The sequence below is a fragment of the Ranitomeya variabilis genome, chromosome 5 (assembly GCF_051348905.1).
Source record: "Ranitomeya variabilis isolate aRanVar5 chromosome 5, aRanVar5.hap1, whole genome shotgun sequence".
Taxonomy (NCBI): Eukaryota; Metazoa; Chordata; class Amphibia; order Anura; family Dendrobatidae; genus Ranitomeya; species Ranitomeya variabilis.
Genome location: NC_135236.1, coordinates 486,490,662 through 486,512,589, shown reverse-complemented (window position 1 = coordinate 486,512,589; position 21,928 = coordinate 486,490,662). Strand labels below are relative to the sequence as shown.

The 21,928-nt window shown below is 45.7% G+C and overlaps 1 protein-coding gene across 1 annotated transcript in view; it reads left to right on the top strand.

Moving 5' to 3' along the window:
* CDC23 (cell division cycle 23) overlaps window positions 1–9,542 on the top strand; it is a 45,780-nt gene extending 36,238 nt beyond the window's left edge. Inside the window, exons 14-16 of the mRNA XM_077265542.1 lie at window positions 7,272–7,350; window positions 7,437–7,556; window positions 9,099–9,542. Of these exons, the coding sequence (XP_077121657.1) occupies window positions 7,272–7,350; window positions 7,437–7,556; window positions 9,099–9,275 (376 nt within the window). The 3' untranslated portion in view covers window positions 9,276–9,542. The remainder of the gene's footprint in view (window positions 1–7,271; window positions 7,351–7,436; window positions 7,557–9,098) is intronic.
* Window positions 9,543–21,928: the final 12,386 nt, after the last annotated feature.

The window sequence follows — 21,928 nt, the reverse complement described above, 5'->3', positions numbered from 1 at the left end:
GTTCCAGACTCTAAGGGTGTGTTCATAGTGAGTTTTTTTTTTAGTTTTCAAAGAAAAACGGCTAAAAGAATGAGTTTTAATTGGACATTTGGAGAGTTTCTGCTCTAAAAGCTAAGCAAAAAAAAAAAGCTCACCCTTAGAGGATAGTCAGATGGCCATATAACTCAGCTGAGGACCGCAACGCAATGCTTGGACTGGCTATCGGTTCTCTCAACCCGAGCATGACCGCTGCATAGAAATACATAACGTCATGCTTGAGTCAGGAGAGCCAACGGTCAGTTTCAGCGTTGTGGTCCTCATCTGAATTATAGAGACATCCCAGACAGTGCTAGATAAATCATACATATGCAATTTTTAAAGGGAATCTGTCAGCAGCTGTTTACTATGTAATTTTAAGACCGCACGAGGTAGTGGCTGAAACACAGATTTTAGGGATCTGTTAGGGTACTGTCACACAGTGGCACTTTTGTCGCTACGACGGTACGATCCGTGACGTTCCAGCGATATCCATACGATATCGCTGTGTCTGACACAGCTGCGATCAGGGACCCTGCTGAGAATCGTACGTCGTAGCAGATCGTTTGGAACTTTCTTTCGTCGCTGGATCTCCCGCTGTCATCGTTGGATCGGTGAGTGTGACACCGATCCAACGATGCGTTCGCTTGTAACCAGGGTAAACATCGGGTTACTAAGCGCAGGGCCGCGCTTAGTAACCCGATGTTTACCCTGGTTACCATCGTAAAAGTAAAAAAAAACAAACCGTACATACTCACATTCCGGTGTCACGTCCCTCGCAGTCTGCTTCCCGCTCTGACTGACTGCCGGCCGGAATGTAAGAGCAGAGCACAGCGGTGACGTCACCGCTGTGATCTGCTTTCACTTTACGGCGGCACTCAGTCAGAGCGGGAAGCAGACTGCGAGGGACGTGACACCGGAATGTGAGTATGTACTGTTTGTTTTTCTCCTACGCCTCATTGGGGGACACAGACCGTGGGTGTTATGCTGCTTGCCACTAGGAGGACACTAAGTGATACAAAGAAAGTTAGCTCCTCCCCTGCAGTATACACCCTCCTGCTGGCCCTCAGCTAACCAGTTCTTGCTTAGTGTCTGTAGGAGGCACTTGGGTCTGTTTTCAGACCCCAACTTTCTTATTTTAATTTTAATTTTTATTTTTCTGTAAATTTTTATTTTTTATTCAACGGAGTGAAGGGGGCGACGGATCCTTTTTTATGGGACCCGCTCTCCCCCGAACCAGCAACAGGCGAGCACGGCGAGTATACCTCCCCGTCCCTCTCCTGCGACGTTGGAGCACGCCAATTTTGGGGCGACGGTTCCCTCCTTGGTTCCGATCTCCCTTCCCCCCTGCAAAACGGCGAGCACATAGAGCCTGGCTCTAATGTTCCTCTCCGGGGCCCGACAGACAAGGCCCACATTATATGGCGTTTGCACACTTCCATCTGGAAGAAGAATTCTCTCCATTCACCAAGGTGCATGGATTGAGAGCGTACACTCACTGTGTCAAGGGGACCTGCGCATCTGGAGGCTGTGAGTACATACTCCCCCCCCCCTCCTCCTCCCTTTCCTCCACGCTCCGGAGCTCTTCAGGAGGATGTTCTGGCGGCATGAGGTACGGTCCGGGTCCCTGGGGAGAGGCGCCGCCAGCAGGGGTCAGCGGCGGTTAGCGGCGCTCCATCGCGGCCGACACCGCGCATCGCCGGGCAGGCCCTCAAAATTTAGTCCCCGGCTTTCCAGCCGGACTAGGCCGCAGTGATTAGATCCGCCCACGGCCGTAACTCCGCCCCCTATATCGGCGCTTCTCGTCTGGGACGAGAGGCGCCCTGCAGATCTCGGGAGCCATGCTTCCTCACGCTGCCTGACTGGAAGATGCGGTCCTGGGGGTGCCACTGGCCGGTACGCCAGCGGCAATCATTCGGCGCGCGGCCCGCCGACGCGCTCCACCGGCAGGCTCCATAAATTTAGTCCCCGGCTTTTGCAGCCGGACTAGGCCGCAGTGAAATCCCTTTCAGGAGCGGAGGTGCTTTCATGGTCCCGATGGGCTGAACTTCGTGGATGTACAGAAGCCCCTCTCCATGGTCCGGGCAGCCTCCACCACTGTGAAAGCGGACAAGGAGGCGGACGGTTCCTCTCCACCTCCCTAATAAAGGGATGATGGATTGAGGTTTATCTCTCTACCCCTGCACCGTCCACGCTGCAATACCCGACATCCGCGGCGGCTCCATGCCGGGACGCGCACCGTTGGTAAGTGGATCCTGCCAGCAATGGGCTTCTGCAGCGGGATATTGACAGGCAGTCTCAGACTTCCCTGTGGCCACCTCCCTGAGGTAACGCTCCAGCCGGCTAACAAATTTAGCTCCCGGCTTCGGCCGATGTGTAGTCCGCACCTCCAGAAGCGCACTGTGTCGCCTCAAGGCGGCTTAGCCTTTTTTCCCGGCGCTTAGCGCCTGACGCGGAAGCGCTCAATTTTCTCGAGCAACGGGTGACCACCCCTAACTCTTACGCTGACGCCGGCTGCAGAAATTTACGCCCCGGCTGGGGCCTATCATGGAAGTTTCGAGGCTCCGACCACATCGTGCCTGTAGCTCCGCCCCCTAAATTGGCGCTTCTCGCTCGCTGCGAGATTTTACCTAAACCCGCATGACCAGTATTCCCGGTCTTAAAGTCACACGACCAGTATTCTCTGGTCTTAAAGGCACGTGACCAGTATTCCCTGGTCTTAAAGGCACGTGACCAGTATTTCCTGGTCTTAAAGGCTCGTGACCAGTATTCCCTGGTCTTAAGGGTACGTGACCCGTATCCCCTGGTCTTAAGGGTACGTGACCAGTATCCCCTGGTCTTAAAGGCACGTGACCAGTATTCCCTGGTCTTAAAGGCACGTGACCAGTATTCCCTGGTCTTAAAGGCGCGTGATCAGTATTCCCTGGTCTTAAAGGCACGTGACCAGTATTCCCTGGTCTTAAAGGCGCGTGACCAGTATTCCCTGGTCTTAAGGGCGCGTGACCAGAATTCCCGGGTTTTAAAGGCACACATCCAGTTTTCCCTGGTCTTAAAGGCACGCGACCAGTATTCCCTGGTCTTAATGGCGCACTACCAGTATTCCCTGGTCTTAAAGGCGCACGACCAGCATTCTCTGGTCTTAAAGCCACACGACCAGTAATCCCTGGTCTTAAAGGCACACGACCAGTATTCCCTGGTCTTAAGGGCACACGACCAGTATTCCCTGGTCTTAAAGGCACACGACCAGTATTCCCTGGTCTTAAAGGCACACGACCAGTTTTCCCTGGTCTTAAAGGCACACGACCAGTTTTCCCTGGTCTTAAAGGCACACGACCAGTTTTCCCTGGTCTTAAAGGCACACGACCAGTTTTCCCTGGTCTTAACGGCACACGACCAGTATTCCCTGGTCTTGAGGGCACCATGACCAATCCGAAACTGGTCATAGATGAGGAGCCCTCTGCCGCCGATCCCAGTTTATCCCAGTGTAACTAGTTCCCTCAGCCTATACTCCCTCGTAGAGCTTTTTCCATCCAGTCCGGATATGCGATTCACTGGACAGAAGCCTCTACGCGGGACGCTATGCCTGGTCTGATTTTTAAGGGCGACAGGCACTTTAAAGGGCGCCGGTCTCCCCACACCATCAACAGACGGGCACTCGAAGGCCCATGCCTAACGCCAGACAGCCTGTCCTGTCCACCCGGAGACCTGTACTCTGTGGATGTACAGAGGCATCCGCTTTTTCGGGCGTCTGAGCACCCCTCTCTGCATCACCACTATTTAACAGAGGATGCAAGTAGGCGAATTTCCCTCTCCACTTCCTTGTTAAGAGGATGGTGGATCGAGGCTCCTAATTTTTAACTCTGCAATGACCTGATGGAAGCAGCGGCGCATTCTGCCACTCGGCAGATTAACCGGGTATAATCTCCTATGGGTTACCTACCAGTATCCCTGCCCGATATGTCCTCAATTAAAAATGCCACGATCTGTCAAATAGCATCCAGCCCTTTAACCTCCCTATCCGCCGCATGGATGCTAGAGCAACGGTCTCCTGCTTAGAGCCCTTAACTACTTTGATTCACACCAGTATCCCTTTCCTGAAGACAGTTCAGCTGGTCAATCATATTCTTGAGCGGGGGACTAACGAACAATCGTACGTTTCCGCAGCCCCGACCAACAGTGAAAGGGTTGTCCAGGACAGTCTAGATCTAAGGGATCTTGGTTACTAAAAGGTGGAACGATAAGTAGGACCGATTCCGGACCTCAAACTTCTAACAATCTTTTCACAAGGTTCTTCTTCTTCTTCGAATGGAGTCTCATCCGTTCAGCCATTACTTCAACAAAAAAGGTGCAGTTTCGGGCATCCATCGACATTCGGGATGCCTAACCTCTTCAAAAATTCCTTTGCTTTTCCATTCGTGAATAGCATTTAAGTCACGACATTGTTCTTCGGCCTTGCTACCGCATCCAGGGTGTTCGCAAGGGTCATGGTGGCTGTCATCTTGCACCTAGCGGCGTGGTCGTCCTATCCTGTTTGACCGACTGTTTACCCACCCTTGCAGGACTACGCTAAGTCGTCTATATCTCTTGCGATACCCTCTCACCTGGGCTGGTGGCTAGACTTAGACAACTTCTCATTTCCAGCCCAGCAGATATCCTTTTTGAGGATGATCCAATATTCTTCCAGAAGGGTGGTAAATCTCCCTCCGGACAAGGTCATGGTTTTTCAACAGGGAGCTCGCGCTCTTGCTCACTCATCCCCTCATTTCATTTGATTTGCTGGGAGGGTTCAAAAAAAAAAAAAAACGGAGACGACAATGGAAACAGTTTCCTTTGCTCCGTTAGTTTTCAGCAAGTCAAGCAGCCTTTCAGACGATAGTCTCGGAGTTCCTTCTTCATCCGGAGTTTTTTCTCCCGGTTCCATGGTTACTAGTAACTTCCAATGCCAGTCCTCTTCTCCCGATCATTGCTCTGGAGATCTCAAGGGTAGTCCTATAGTAGGTCCACTCCTTATGGCGGGTCAACCCATCCGAATTCAATTGGACAACGCCACGGCTGTGTCATACGTCAATCATTTAGCGAGTACCCACGTTCAAGCACCATGGCCAAAGTACCTCACATGGGCCGAGATCTATCACTCGGTGATATTGGCAGTTCATATCCCAGAAGTAGAACTCTGGGCTGCGAACATATTTAGTCGTCAGGGTTTCATCTCAAGTGAGTGGGAACTTCACCGGAAGTATTCCATCAGACCCGCCTTCACTGGAGCTCTACAGTTGTAGCTCGGATAGCGTCCTGACTATCGCCGGCGTACTGGAGTTGGTTGTTCGGCCTCGAGATCCAGGAGCCTTCGCACTGCATGCTCCGGTTATTCCGTGGTACCAGTTTCCACTTCCGAAAGCTTTTCAGAAGCAGAAAGGGCCCCAGTGATCCTCGTAAATCCGTACTGACCACGCCAGTTCGCTTGCGGAGCTGGTAGCTTTCTGTATTTCTGCAACAAAACTGCAAGTAGGGACCACCTCGCAGGATGTTTTTCACATGTAATTCTTCCCTATTGCATACCGTTAGATCATTGGGATCTATTCTATTAGGGAAGGTTGTCCTTTTCTCTCGGCTATATCCTCATCCTGACGAGTCTTCGGTGCTAACGGGTCTTTTCAGACTTTTTTCTCTTATTTCCTTCAAGGCAAGGTTGTCCTCAAGCCTTCCCTGTCCCTAGTTACCAAGGTGGTATTGTATTACTACTGTCATGAGGGCATAGTTTCTCCCTCATCTCTTTTGGCACCACTCCACAAAATGGAATGAGGTCCCCATATTCCGGACAGAGCAAGTGCTCTGACTAGGCATGTCTTGAGGACGGCGTCCTTCCGAAGGTTGGACACTGTATCTTGGGTTTCCTACCGGTAAGAGGAAGGCTTCCTGACTTTTACAGGAAGGGTTTGGCCGTCTCCATCGGCCATTTAGCCTGGTGTATTCTTTCAACATCCAGTAGTCCTTCCGTGTTAGATGACAGCCTATCTCCCCGTCTATCGTGGGTTCCAGGCACCAGGCGTCAACAAGACACGCCTGCAGGTTTGCGGATTTGTCCAGTCCGCATGCATTCTTGAAGCATTATGATTCCCAGACTTCCACAGATGTGACTCTGGGCAGGCGGACTCTGCAGGCCGCGGTGGCGCACTTGTAAGTAGCGGTTACACAGAGCCTGATCTGATGTTGTCCCCACCCAGGGACTGCTTTGGTACGTCCCACGGTCTGTGTCCCCCAATGAGGCGTAGGAGAAAAGGAGATTTTTGTTTACTTACCGTAAAATCTTTTTCTCCGAGCCAATCATTGGGGGACACAGCTCCCACCCTAGTATTGGCTTATGCTTGTTTTTTACAATCCGATATGCTATACTCTCATATATAATATGACATGCTGTAAGCTAATATGTTGTTACTGATCTCCTACTGCTTTTTGCACCGAACTGGTTAGCTGAGGGCCAGCAGGAGGGTGTATACTGCAGGGGAGGAGCTAACTTTCTTTGTATCACTTAGTGTCCTCCTAGTGGCAAGCAGCATAACACCCACGGTCTGTGTCCCCCAATGATTGGCTCGGAGAAAAAGATTTTACGGTAAGTAAACAAAAATCTCCTTTTTTTTTACTTTTACGATGGTAACCAGGGTAAACATCGGGTTACTAAGCGCGGCCCTGCGCTTAGTAACCCGATGTTTACCCTGGATACCCGGGGCCTTCGGCATCGTTGGTCGCTGGAGAGCGGTCTGTGTGACAGCTCTCCAGCAACCACACAACGACTTTCCAACGATCACGGCCAGGTCGTATCGCTGGTCGTGATCGTTGGAAAGTCGCAGAGTGTGACAGTACCCTTACTTGTTAGGCGGTGTGTCAACAGGACATTATCACTTTCAGGACTGGTGATTGTGTGAGCAGTTGACAGACTGTGCCTCCTCATCTGATAAGTAGCTCACTGTCAATAGACTATGTACACAGAGACCCTGTTGTGGGCAGGGTTGACATTCTGAGCTCTGCTGCATGCTACATCTAAAAACTCTTAATTGTATCACAGTTGCTTCACCCAGTAAACTGTTGGAATCAGGTCTCCTCCTACATTAGGCTGCTGTTAGATGACTTTCCAAAAATCTGGTGACGGATTCCCTTTTAATCTGGACACATGCATTACATAATTGATATCTTGATTAATTATGGTAATGGTGATTTTGACCTGCTAACAAGCTGTGTCTTTGTCTTTCTTCTTGAAGACTCCATGAACAGCTGAATGAGTCTGAACAGGCTGCACAGTGCTACATTAAATATATACAGGATATATACTCTTGTGGGGTAAGTGTAAAAGTTACAGTCTGTCTTTAGCCTTTTTGGTGTGGATCATCTCACAGTAGTTTACATTGTTTTGTTTTTTTTCCCAGGAGAGAGTGGAACATCAAGAAGTGAGCACAGCGTATAGGTACCTGGCTCAGTATTACTTCAAGTGTAAACTGTGGGATGAGGCCTCCGCATGCGCCCAAAAGTGTTTTAATTTTAATGATGTAAGTATGTACCGTATATACTCGGGTGTTTCAGCACATTTTTGTGCTGAAAACACCCCCCTCGACTTATACACGAGTCATTGTCCCAGAAAGATGGGGGGGAGGGGAAGTGGCAGAGCAGCAGGTCATAGAAGCAGGAGCCAGTGGCTGCAGCTGAAGCCTGTGCCTACTGCTAAAGAGAAATGGATATTCACTGCACTGGCAGTGAATATTAATTTCTCTTTTAGCGCGTAGTTGCAGCCGCCGGTTTCCAACACATATCCTACATACCTTCCTTGCGCACCCTCACTGCAACTAGTTCCGGACGGCGCCAGCAGCTCTTCCGGCTGAACAATCACTTGTCCCCCGCTCATTAAGGTAATGAATATTCACGTCTCTCCACTCCCATAGGCGTGGAGTGAATATTCATTACCTTAATGAGCGGTGACACGTGATCGCTCGGCAGGAAGAGCTGCTGGCGTCGGAATGAGATGCAGTGAGGGCATGCAGGGAAGGTAAGTAGGATGTGTTTTTTGTTCAGTTTTTTTTTTTTTTTTTTTTTTTATAGGAACCATGCATACAGGGATATGGGGATAGGAGCCATGCATACAGGGGTGGGGAGCCATGCATTCAAGGACGGGGATGGGGAGCCATGCATACAAGGGTAGGGGATAAGGAGCCATGCATACAAGGACAGGGATGGGGAGCTATGCATACCAGGATAGGGATGAGGGGACAATGCATACCCGATTATACTCGAGTCAATAAGTTTGCCCAGTTTTTCATGGCAAATTTAGGTGCCTCGGCTTATACTCTGACATGCTCGAGTATATACGGTAATTATATTCTGTCGTTCTTTAGGAATTGACCTCTTTGTAAATGACTGTTTAAAATGCAAATGCATTTCTTTTAACACATGGTGCTGCAATTAAATAGTTGCAGGAATTTGTTGCTGGTTCTTTTACGAGAATGACAAGGCCTTGTGTGATGTGCAGGTGTGGTGGGTGGCTGCAGTGACTACTACGGAATGGTACTGTGGTGTCTACTTAGAAAATGGGACATGCCGGTTATACCTCCTGGGGGTGATTGGGACTTATGCCAAGGAAAGATGGAGACTAGGGGCTCAATTTTTACTACACTGACAGAGGCAAACACAGACTATTTGAAGAGGAGTTTCCAAGCGCATTGGCAATAGCCAATGTACACCAATTGTATTTATAATCTTCATAGGAATTTACATGCAGTTAAAATCCTTACTTAAAAGTATTGTCCAACGTACAATAAAAAATGTTAAAAGGCAAGGAATGTTATAAAATAATAAAAGATGATTAGGTTAAAGTATTGCCATTTCTAGTCAACTTAATTATTTTCAGTAGTAGCATCTGTCTGTACAGATGATGTAAATCCGTTTTAAAATGTTTGATTCTGAAAAAAAAAATCTTGATGACTATTCTACAAATTAATGAAGGTTATTTAAGGAGCATGACATCAATTATATACATCACAATCATATGTTCTTCTGTTGTGTTGCTCTAGTATTAACATGTAGTGTTACTTTTTCAGACGAGAGAAGAAGGCAAAGCACTTTTGCGCCAGATTCTGCAGCTCCGTAACCAAAATGAAAGCCCCTCTGCCGACCTGCCAGCCAACGCTCCATTTTTATTCCCACAGTCCGTTTCTGCCAGCAACACCCCTACAAGAAGAGTTTCTCCTTTAAACCTTTCCTCAGTGACTCCATAGTAGCATCCTCCAAGAGGATCCTTGGTGCTTCGCCTGCAGTAAAACAGTGCAACAACTGTGGAGAGAAGTTGCTTCTATTGAAGCTCCACTTAGTGCTCGTCTGGTGAAAAAAAACAAAAAAAAAACAAATCATGCTGAGATATCGATGTCGGACTGGTTGGGTTTGTGCTGGCACAAGACAGAGCTTTAGAGAGTGCTATGAGAGGCAGATTTCTTACCTTAATAAGATTATCTGCAATTTATTCTCAATAAATTTTTATACTGTGACCTCAAATGCATTTATTTGGATAGATTACACCCTAAACTCTTATACATGTAGGTGTCAATGTAACCTACAGTCAGGCTCCAGTATGGTTCAATAAATTTAATCCATTTGAACAGGGTAGGCTTTTATGTGTATGCGGTTTCTCAAACAAATTTTTTCGTAAAAGATTTTGATAGGCAAAGGAACCGTAGAGCATTTTGTCCCAGCTGTACAGAACCTTGTACTATCATTACAGCATCTTCTATGAAAAATGCCACTCTGCAGAGATAAAGTAGTATTTCACAAAGCCCATTCAAATAAAGTTTTGTTCTGGGTAATGGCGAGCGGAAACTCCTTTGTCACAAGCCTAACCCTTTTGAGATAACCTAGGTAACGGTATTTTCCAAAATCACAAGTTATTCTCTGTCCTATGGCTTGTCAATGGGACTACAAAAAAATAACTGAACTGTACTCAACTTTCTGTGGCAGACTCATAGACCAGGGGTGGGGAACCTCAGGCCCCTGGGCCATTTACGGTCCTCAATGACCTTTTATCAGGCCCCCAAAAAGATTCTCAGGGACCGCATTCTTGGGCAGAGAGGTGTATTTTGAGTACAACCAAATCATTAATTTCTTCTTGCTCTGTTAGCACACACATGCAGTGTTCACTACTGAACACTGAAGGGCATACAGTGAAAGATTACATCCTGAAACCAGTGCCAGAGTCAGGATGCACTTTGTGGACGGAGTTTGTACGGCCCCCGAAGAATGGTATAAATATCCAAATAGCCCTTGGCAGAAAAAAGATTCCACACCCCTGCCATAGACAATGAGGTTGAGCCATGGGCACCTCTGCTCCACTTAAGATTGGACTCTGCAGAGCCCTATTCTTGGGATCACTAGAGGGTCCCAGTGGTCAGATGCTCAGCAAGTTATCCCCTAGCCTATTCATGGGAAATCCCCCATCGCAATGACAGCACTACTATACTATAGAGGGTCCGCCTCCTTGGTGTGGAAATCTGTAGGTTTAAGGCAGCGCCTCCCAACTTCTCTCAGTATTTTCCTATCTTCGAATGTGAACATTTGTAGGATCTGGGTGTTATCTGGACATGGTAGGGGGATAGTTTTACCTCCAGTTTTTTTTCTCCTGGTGGTCCTGGAAGACGGTAGAAAGCTGTTGCTTAATCTACCCTCATTTTAGCTGCTCTGTAGCATACCTGCTGAACAGCCCGAAGGTCCTGGATGCTGCTGGATGACTCAGTGGGTGATGTCACATGATTCAACTTCTGGAAGTCAAAGAGTAGGTTGCCCAGACTGGAAGTGCGTGGACAGTAGGAAGACAACGGCATGGCTGGGCGGGTGATGCTGGGATTTGCCATGTTTTCTGTTCGCTCACTTCTCAGCTGATAGGTAGGACGGACGAACTATGACGGCCAACCCAGTGATCGCCTATACTATAAAAAAGGAGGGTCTAGGGTTTAATCGTGTCCCTGTCACATTTGGGAGGCTTCTGGGACTGAAAGCATGGAGAGTCTAGGAAAAGCTGGATCCCTCAACCCATTCTGTTATGGTATTCTGGGTTTGGGTGAGTAAATTGCAGGGCAGACATAGGACGCACACTGCAAAAACAAAGAATAAGGAATGTGCTGTATGTAAAATTAAGCTGGGTATAGCCTATTATAAATTGCCTTACAAAAAGAGTATTGATGAATCTCATAGTAACATAGTTAGCAAGGCCGAAAAAAGACATTTGTCCATCCAGTTCAGCCTATACTCTATCAGATTAAATCCCCAGATCTACATCCTTCTAAAGAACCTAATAACTGTAAGATACAATATTGTTACGCTCCAGGAAGACATCCAGGCCTCTTGAACCCCTTGACTGAGTTCACCATCACCACCTCCTCAGGCAAGGAATTCCATATTCTCACAGCCCTAACAGTAATCCTCTTCTGTGTTGGTGGAAAAACCTTCTCTCCTCCAGACGCAGAGAATTCCCCCTTGTGACCGTCACCTTCCTTGGTATAAACAGATCCTCGGAGAGATATTTGTATTGTTCCCTTATATATGGTTATTAGATCGCCCCTCAGTTGTCTCCTATGGTTAGAGATATTAAGCAGCTGATTAAAAGTGAAGTTTGATCTGGTTTAAAGACAGGGCATTACTCTGATTTGTTTAGTTCTGAAAAGAATTTGGCATCTGGTTGAAAGGGGTGAAATGGACTCATACAACTCCTCCATGTCTTCCTCCTCCACAGATGATGGCAAAGAGGGAAAAACTCTTTCCATCTGAAGAGCTAGATTTACTACTAAAAGCAGTTAGTGAATGTTGAGGAGCCTGAGGAATCCAGATCCATCCAGGACAGCACGTTTGGTAGCCTGGACGTTAGGAGAAGGCTTTCTTTCTTCATTAGTAAAACTGTTTCCTATTTAATTAAGAGAATGGAAGAAACCTTAAAAATGTTTATACTTAAGTGTTAAGCATAAATATACATTTTATGAATTTGAGCCTGCCTGAATGGATAGGGCACCAAAAATGTATACTTTCTAGGAAATCTCCCCTATTTGACGACATTGGTTCCTTTAGGAACCTTCTGGATAGGAAAGCTGAAATATTCTTGAGGAGGGCCTGGGATTCAGCGGTTTGAACAGTTGACCTCCCAACTAAAAGGGAAAACTTACAGTCATGCTCATCGTTATTGGCACCCATGAAGTGTAAGTACATAATGTGGAATATGTCCTGAAAAAATGAATCACGTGAAACAGTTTTTTGGCTAGAGCACTCGTGTTAAATACAAAACAGCAAATGATAAACAATAATTTAAAACAAACAATGGGAGGGAAAAATAGAAAAGCCTGAAGCTTGCTGTGACACTGGTATTGGCACCCTTTACATTAAATTAGTATGGAAACACATTTTGACATGCCTGTGGTAAATCACAAATGAGAATCACTTGTGACATTAGCCAATGAATGATGATTTCAGTGTTTTAAAAAGCCACATGGTAGGCCTGGATCCTTTGTCACAATGGTGAAGACAAAGGAGCTGTTTGAGGACATCAGAACTGCTATTATTAGCAAACTCAAGACTTCTAAAGGGCATAAAGCCATCTCCAACAACCTTGGTATCCCAGTTTCAACAGTGCACAATGTTAAGAAATTTGCCAAGCAAGGAACCATCAAGAACCTCCCCGGACGTGACAGAAAGCGGAAAAAAGACTAGTTGTTTTCGGTTGGTGGGAAAAAAACACCACGTCAAACATCCAAAGACCTGGAACAGTCTGGGGTCATTGTTTCAACAAGTATCATACGACGCACACTAAATAAAGCAGAACTTTATGGGCGAAAGAAAAAGGAAGAAGCCATTGCTGAAGAAAATACATAAAAAGAAAAGACTGATCTTTGCCAAAGAGTACCTTGACAAACTACAATCCCTCTGGAAAAATGTTCTGGGGACACATGAAACAAAAATAGAGCTTTTTGGCAATGCAAAGCAACACCTTACAGACGGCGCAATGAAACGTATAAGCAAAAGAACACCCTAGCAACAGTAAAGTATTGTGGAGGATCCATAATGCTATGGGGATGCTTTGCATTGTCTGGTACTGGAGGTCTTGACTGTATCACAGGAATCATGAAATCGGAGAATTATCAAGAGATTTTAGAGTGAAATATTCTACCCTGTGTAAGGAAACTTGGTTTGAGTTGATGACCATGGGTCCTTCAGCAAGACTATGACCCAAAGCACACATCCAAAACTACACAGGAATAGTTGAAAAAGAAAAAAAAAAATTTTTTAAATGGCCAACAATGAGTCCTGACTAGTGATGAGCGAGTGTACTCGTTGCTCGGGTTTTCCCGGGTATTTGTTAGTGTTCGGAGATTAAGTTTTCATCGCCGCAGCTGAATGATTTAGGCTACTTTCACACTAGTGTCGTACGACGCACGACGAATTGCGTCGTTGCGACGTACCGACGCAAGCAGTGAAAGCGCACAACGGGGGCAGCGGATGCTGTTTTTCAATGCATCCGCTGCCCCATTGTGAGGTGCGGGGAGGAGAGGGCGGAGTTCGGCCGCGCATGCACGGTCGGAAATGGCGGACACGACGCACCAAAAAACGTTACATGCAACTTATTTGGTGACGACGGTCCGACGCAACCGTTGCACGACGATTGCGACGTGTGGCAATGCGTCGCTAGTGTTAGTCTATGGACAAAAAACGCATCCTGCAAGCAATTTTGCAGGATGCGTTTTTTAGCCACAATGACGCATTGCGACGTGCAGTGCATGACGCATTGCGACGTGCAGTGCACGACGCATTGCGACGTGCAGTGCACGACGCAAGTGTGAAAGTAGCCTTACAGCTATTAGCCAGCTTGATTACATGTGGGGATTCCCTAGCAACCAGGCAACCCCCACGTGTACTTAGCCTGGCTAATAGCTGTAAACCATTCAGCTGCGGAGATGAAAACTTAATCTCCGAACACTAACAAATACTCTGAGATCACCCGAGCAACGAGTATACTCGATCATCACTAGTCCTGACCTCAATCCCATTGAAAATCTTTGGGATGAGCTGAAATCTGCCACTGGGAAAAAGAACCCTGCATATATTCAAGAGCTTGAACAAACTGCAAAGGAAGAGTGAGAGAAAATACCAGCTGGGAAGTAGAAGCTTACAGATGGCTACAAGAAACGTTTGATAACAGTTATCAGTGCCAAATGATGTGCAGCCAAGTATTAACCCCTTTCTGATATTAGACATACTATCCCGTCGAGGTGGGGTGGGCCCGTATGACCACCGACGGGATAGTACGTCATATGCGATCGGCCGCGCTCACGGGGGGAGCACGGCCGGGTGTCAGCTAAGTGCCAGGAGCGGTCACGGACCGCCCCCGGCACATTAACCCCCGGCACACTGCGATCAAACATGATCGCAGTGTTCCGGCGGTATAGGGAAGCATCGCGCAGGGAGGGGGCGCCCTGCGTGCTTCCCTGAGACCCCCGGAGCAACGCGATGTGATCGCGTTGCTCCGAGGTCTCACCTCCTGCAGGGAGGTGGCTTCACAGCCTCCAGGAGTGCACGTCAGATAGCTGATCTGACATAGTGCATTGCAAAGTGTCAGATCAGCGAGCTTACACTATAACATGATGCCCCCCGGGGCAATGTTATAGCGTAAAAAAAATAATCACATGTGTAAAAAAAAAATGTAAAAAAAAAATTTCCCCCAAAAAATATATATATTGTTCCTATAAATACATTTTTGTCTAAATAAAAAAAAAAAACAATAAAAGTACACATTTAGTATCGCCGCGTCCGTAACGGCCCGACCTATAAAACTGTCCCACTAGTTAACCCCTTCAGTGAACACCGTAAAAAAAAGAGGCAAAAAACGATTTATCATACCGCCAAACAAAAAGTGGAATAACACGCAATCAAAAAGACGGATATAAATAACCATGGTACCACTGAAAACGTCATCTTGTCCCGCAAAAAAACGAGCTGCCATACAGCCTCATCAAAGAAAAAATAAAAAAGTTATAGTCCTCAGAATAAAGCGATGCAAAAATAATTATTTTTTCTATAAAATAGTTTTTATCGTATAAAAGCGCCAAAACATAAAAACATTATATAAATGAGGTATCGCTGTAATCGTACTGACCCGAAGAATAAAACTGCTTTATCCATTTTACCAAACGCGGAATGGTATAAACGCCTCCCCCCAAAAGAAATTCATGAATAGCTGTTTTTTGGTCATTCTGCCTCACAAAAATTGGAATAAAAAGCGATCAAAAAATGTCACATGCCCAAAAATGTTACCAATAAAAACGTCAACTCGTCCTGCAAAAAACAAGACCTCACATGACTCTGGACCAAAATCTGGAAAAATTATAGCTCTCAAAATGTGGTAATGCAAAAAATATTTTTTGCAATAAAAAGCGTCTTTCAGTGTGTGACGGCTGCCAATCATAAAAATCCGCTAAAAACCCGCTATAAAAGTAAATCAAACCCCCCTTCATCACCCCCTTAGTTAGGGAAAAATTAAAAAAAATTATTTCCATTTTTGAGTTAGGGTTGGGGCTAGGGTTAAAGCTACAGTTAGAGTTGGGGCTAAAGTTAGGGTTTGGATTACATTTACAGTTGGGAATAGGGTCGGGATTAGGGTTAGGGGTGTGTCAGGGTTAGGGGTGTGGTTAGGGTTACCATTGGGATTAGGGTTAGGGATGTGTTTGGATTTGGGTATCAGTTATAATTGGGGGGTTTCCACTGTTTAGGCACATCAGGGGCTCTCCAAATGCGACATGGCGTCCGATCTCAATTCCAGCCAATTCTGCGTTGAAAAAGTAAAACAGTGCTCCTTCCCTTCCGAGCTCTCCCGTGCACCCAAACAAGGGTTTACCCCGACATATGAGGTATCAGCGTACTCAGGACACATTGGACAACAACTTTTGGGGTCCAATTTCTCCTGTTACCCTTGGGATACTACAAAACTGGGGGCTAAAAAATAATTTTTGTGGAAAAAAAAAAGATTTTTTATTTTCACTGCTCTGCGTTATAAACTGTAGTGAAACACTTGGGGGTTCAAAGTTCTCACAACACATCTAGATGAGTTCCTTAGGGGGTCTACTTTCCAAAATGGGGTCACTTGTGGGTGGTTTCTACTGTTTAGGTACATTAGGGGCTCTGCAATGTGACGCCTGCAGATCAATCCATCTAAGTCTGCATTCCAAATGACGTTCCTTCCCTTCCGAGCTCTGCCATGCGCTCAAACGGTGGTTCCCCCCCACATATGGGGTATCAGCGTACTCACGACAAATTGGACAACAACTTTTGGGGTCCTATTTCAACTGTTACCCTTGGAAAAATACAAAACTGGGGGCAAAAAAATAATTTTTGTGGAAAAAAAAATAATTTTTATTTTCACGGCTCTGCGTTATAAACTGTAGTGAAACACTTGGTGGTTCAAAGCTCTCACAACACATCTAAATGAGTTCCTTAGGGGGTCTACTTTCCAAAATGGTGTCACTTGTGGGGGGTTTCAATGTTTAGGCACATCAGTGGCTCTCCAAACGCAACATGGCGTCCCATCTCAATTCCTGTGAATTTTACATTGAAAAGTCAAACCGCTCCTTCCCTTCCGAGCTCTCCCATGCGCCCAAACAGTGGTTTACCCCACATATGGGGTATCGGCGTACTCAGGACAAATTGATCACCAATTTTTGTGGTCCAATTTCTTCTCTTACCCTTGGGAAAATAAAAAAATTCGGAGCAAAAAGATCATTTTTGTGAAAAAATATGATTTTTTTTATTTTTACTGCTCTGCGTTATAAACTTCTGTGAATCACTTAATGGGTCAATGTGCTCACCACACTTCTAGATAAGTTCCTTAGGGGGTCTACTTTCCAAAATGGTGTCACTTGTGTAGGGTTTCCATGTTTAGGCACATCAGTGGCTCTCCAAATGCAACATGGCGTCCCATCTCAATTCCTGTCAATTTTGCATTTAAAAGTCAAACAGCGCTCCTTCCCTTCCGAGCTCTCCTATGCGCCCAAACAGTGATTTACCCCCACATATGGGGTATCGGCATACTCAGGACAAATTGTACAACAACTTTGGGGTCCATTTTCTCCTGTAACCCTTGGTAAAATATAACAAATTGGAGCTGAAGTAAATTTTTTGTGAAAAAAAGTGAAATGTTCATTTTTATTTACAGGAAAGATATATATCTTGGTACCGTGTTAGCCAGTAGATAGAAAAATGTTTAGAATTGAGAGTCCTCAGTGGTTGATACCTTTTAATGGCTAACTGAAAAGATTGTAACAAATTGCAAGCTTTCGAGAATACACAGGTCTCTTCATCAGGCAAAGACTAATACAAAATCTGAAGAATCACATATTTATGCACAACATAGCACAGAAAAAAAAAAAAAACCATGGTAAGACAAGTGGCATGAAGCAGAATTACCATGAGTGATAAACAGTTTTGTCCATAAATGTTGGGCCAGTTCTTAGATAAGGAATGTTTTATTTTCCTCTGGGGTCTCTGTTGTGATGACCCCTCATAGTCTGAGGGGCAAGTTCCTTAGTTGATGTAAAAAGACATAAATCCATGCGACACATTCATTCCACCACTAAGACAGTCAAAGGTCGTCATCAGTTTATATTCCCAGACTCTTCTGTCTCTCTTAGATTTGAAGCTACCTTTTAACACAAGTAATTTCATGTCCATAATGTTATGATTTGGGAGACAAAAATGTATTGCCACAGGTAGATCCATTCTGTGGTGAAACTTATAAAATTCATCCTCACCCACAATTACTTTGAATTTGACAAAAAGATCTATCTACAGGAGACTGGCACAGCAATGGGAAGTAAAATGGCCCCACAGTATGCAAATCTTTTCATGTCCAAGCTTGAAAGCGACTTTTTGTCCTCATGTCCCATCAGGCCTCTGGCCTACTACCGCTACATTGATGACATTTTAATCATCTGGACGGAGTCTGAACCACAGCTAAAGATGTTCCATGAACAGTTTAACCCCTTAACGACCGCCGATACGCCTTTTAATGGCGGCCGCTAAGGGTACTTAAAAAGTGAATAGCGCCCCCCAGAGTCGGATTTTCTCTGGGGTCTCGGTTACCGGGGGTAGCCGAGACCCCAGAGAACATGATTCGGGGTTTTTTTACTGACCCCCGAGTTGCGATCGCCGGTAATTAACCGTTTACCGGCGGTCGCAAAACAAAAACAAAACAAGATTTCCCATTTAATTTCTCTGTCCTCCGATGTGATCGCACATCAGAGAACAGAGAAATGGGGTCCCTCACCTGTCTCCCCCGGTGCTCCTCGTGGCTCCCGATGGGCGCCGCCATCTTCTTCTGGCAAAAAAATGGTTGGCGCATGCACAGTGCGCCCGCTGGCCAGCACCCGGCGATCATGTTCTTTGGGGTCTCGGCAACCCCCAGCAGCCGAGACCCCAAAGAACATGATCGCCGGTAATTGACTGTTTACCGGCGACCGCAAAAAAAAAAAAAAAGCGATGTGTAATTCTCTGTCCTCTGATGTGATCGCACATCAGAGGACAGAGAAATAGGGGGAGTCGGGGACCCTATCATACTTACCGGTGTCCCTGGGTCCTCCTGCGTCCTCTCCTGCCGTCCGGCTTCTTCCTATGGAAAGAAAATGGCGGGTGCATGCGCAGTGCGCCCGCTCTCTGCTGCCATCTGGCGGCCGGCAGGAGAGAGGAGTTGGGGCTAAAATTAGGGTTAGGGCTAGGGTTGGGGCTAAATTTAGGGTTAGGGTTGGGGCTAAATTTAGGGTTAGGGCTGGGGCTAAAGTTAGGGTTGGGGCTAAAGTTAGGACTAGGGTTGCGGCTAAAGTTAGGGTTAGAGTTGGGATTAGGGTTTGGAATAGGGTTGGCATTAGGGTTATGTTTGGGATTAGGGTTAGGTTTGGGATTAGGGTTAAGGTTAGGGTTGGGATTAGGGGTGTATTGGGATTAGGGTTAGGTTTGAGGTTAGGGTTGAGATTAGGATTAGGAGTGTGTTGGATTTAGGGTTCTGATTAGGGTTATGGTTGTTTTGGGGTTAGGGTTGCGATTATCCTTAGGGTTGTGATTAGGATTATGGATCGGGTTGGCATTAGGGTTAGGCCTCTTTCACACTTCAGTCTTTTGGCGTCAGTCTGAAACCGCCATCAAATAGCAGATCCGCCATTTTTTTTTGCGGATCCGCTATTTTCCCATAGACATGTATTAGCGACGGATTGCGACGGATGGTCGTACGTTCCATCCGCCATGCGACGGATCCGTCGAGATTTGGCGGACGTCATCTAGACATTGACGGCCATTGTAACGTTTTTGTCTGCGCCGAAATGGCGGTTCGCGACGGATTTGTCGTGTTCGTCATTCCATAGAATGGCCGCCTATGGGCGACGGATCCGTTGTTACCGTCATTTCGGCGGATCCGTCGCCCCAATCCGCTTTTTCAATTGCGCGTGCTCCAAAAAGTAGATACTTTTCCCAGACAACCGCCAAGTAACGGATCCGTCAAAAAAACGGATCCATAAGAACCGTCGATCCGTCACTATGTCGGAGCTGACTGACGCCAAACAGCTGAAGTGTGAAAGAAGCCTTAGGGGTGTGTTGGGGTTAGGGTTGGAGTTAGATTTGGGGGGTTTCCACCGTTTATCAGGGGGTCTCTAAACGCCACAGCCAATTTTGCGCTCAAAAAGTCAAATGGTGCTCCCTCCCTTCCGAGCTCTATTGTGCACCCAAACAGTGGTTTACCCCCACATATGGGGCATCAGCGTACTCAGGATAAATTGGACAACTTTTGGGGTCCAATTTCTCCTGTTACCCTTGTGGAAATAAAAACTTCGGGGCTAAAAAATCTTTTTTGTGGAAAAAAAAATATTTTTTATTTTCACAACTCTGCATTATAAACGTCTGTGAAGCACTTGGGCATTCAAAGTTCTCACCACACATCTAGATAAGTTCTTTGGGGGCTCAAGTTTCCAAAATGGTGTCACTTGTGGGGGGTTTCCACTGTTTAGGCACATCAGGGGCTCTCTAAACGTGACATGGCATCCGATCTCATAATAAACAAGAAAAAGAGAGCCATTATACTGTATGCACACCACCAGAAGTTATAATGAATCAAACAAGCTTTATTGGTAACATATATAAAAACAATTAAAACCATACATACAAAACTCCCTCCATATACGTGTGCCCAACACTGCCCAATATTCATACATCAAATATCTCAGATGATCAAATAGTATACACATATAGATAATTACTGGCAAAAGCCGCCCTGTCCTGATCAGCAAAAGATATATCTGTCGATAGCAAAACTCTTTCAGGCTGCAGCTTACCCCCAGCATCCGATCTCAATTCTAGCCAATTCTGCATTGAAAAAGTCAAACGGCACTCCTTCTCTTCCAAGCTCTGCGGTGCGCCCAAACAGTGGTTTACCCCCACATATGGGGTATCGGCGTATTCAGGAGAAATTGCACAACATTTATGGTTAAATTTCAGTTTTTACACTTGTGAAAATAAAAAAAAATGGTTCTGAAGTAAAATGTTTGCAAAAAAAAGATAAATGTTCATTTTTGTCTTCCACATTGTTTCAGTTCCTGTGAAGCACGTAAAGGGTTAATAAACTTCTTGAATGTGGTTTTGAGCACCTTGAGGGGTGCAGTTTTTAGAATGGTGTCACACTTGGGTATTTTCTATCATATAGACCCCTCAAAATGACTTCAAATGTGATGTGGTCCCTAAAAAAAAAATGGTGTTGTAAAAATGAGAAATTGCTGGTCAAAATTTAACCCTTATAACTTCCTAACAAAAAAAAAATGTTGTTTCCAAAATTGTGCTGATGTAAAGTAGACATGTGGGAAATGTTATTTATTAACTATTTTTTGTTACATATCTCTCTGATTTAAGGGCATAAAAATACAAAGTTTGAAAATTGCTAAATTTTAATTTTTTTTGCCATATTTCCATTTTTTTCATAAATAATCACAAGTAGTATCGAAGAAATGTTACCACTAACATGAAGTACAATATGTCACGAAAAAACCTTCTCAGAATCAGCAGGATCCGTTGAAGCGTTCCAGAGCTGTAACCTCATAAAGTGACAGTGGTCAGAATTGTAAAAATTGGCCTGGTCATTAACGTGCAAACCACCCTTGGGGGTAAAGGGGTTAATTAGGGGTGTCTTTATTGCTGCACATTGTTATAGTGCTTTGGAACAAAGCACTATACTGTTATTCCATCGTGGTAAACTTCTTCTTATTCTTATTATTATTAGGCTTTTTTCCGCAATTAATGCGGCCCATACCGCTGCACTCACAGACTCCAGTGAGGCGTCATTTCGAAGCCAGCGTCCACGAGAGGTGTGCTAAGTATTTTTCGTGTCGATCGGATTTGTAGTTTTGGCGCAATTTGCATTTTAAAATTGTTTTCCCCTCATTGGAAAGCATTGTCTCAATGCATTTCAATACGGAAATTTCCTCATAGGGTATAATGGCCTGGTTTCTGAGGCAATTTCTAAAAATAACTGCAAACTGCCACCTGGCTGATTAGCTCATTGATATGCGCAGTCAGATCCAGTTACTATGCCAACGCCTACGAGCCCACTAGAAAACAGGTTTTGTCAAGTCAGATAATATCAGCTCCTCTCTGTTATCAGCCATTCCCCTGTCCTGCTGTCAGTCTATTTCTCTGTTATCAGCCATTCCCCGTACTGCTGTCAGTCTATTTCTCTCTGTTATCAGCCATTCCCTTGTCCTGCTGTCAGTCTATTCTCTCTGTTATCAGCCATTCCCCGTCCTGCTGTCAGTCTATTCTCCCTGTTATCAGCCATTCCCCCATCCTGCTGTTAGTCTATTTCTCTGTTATCAGCCAT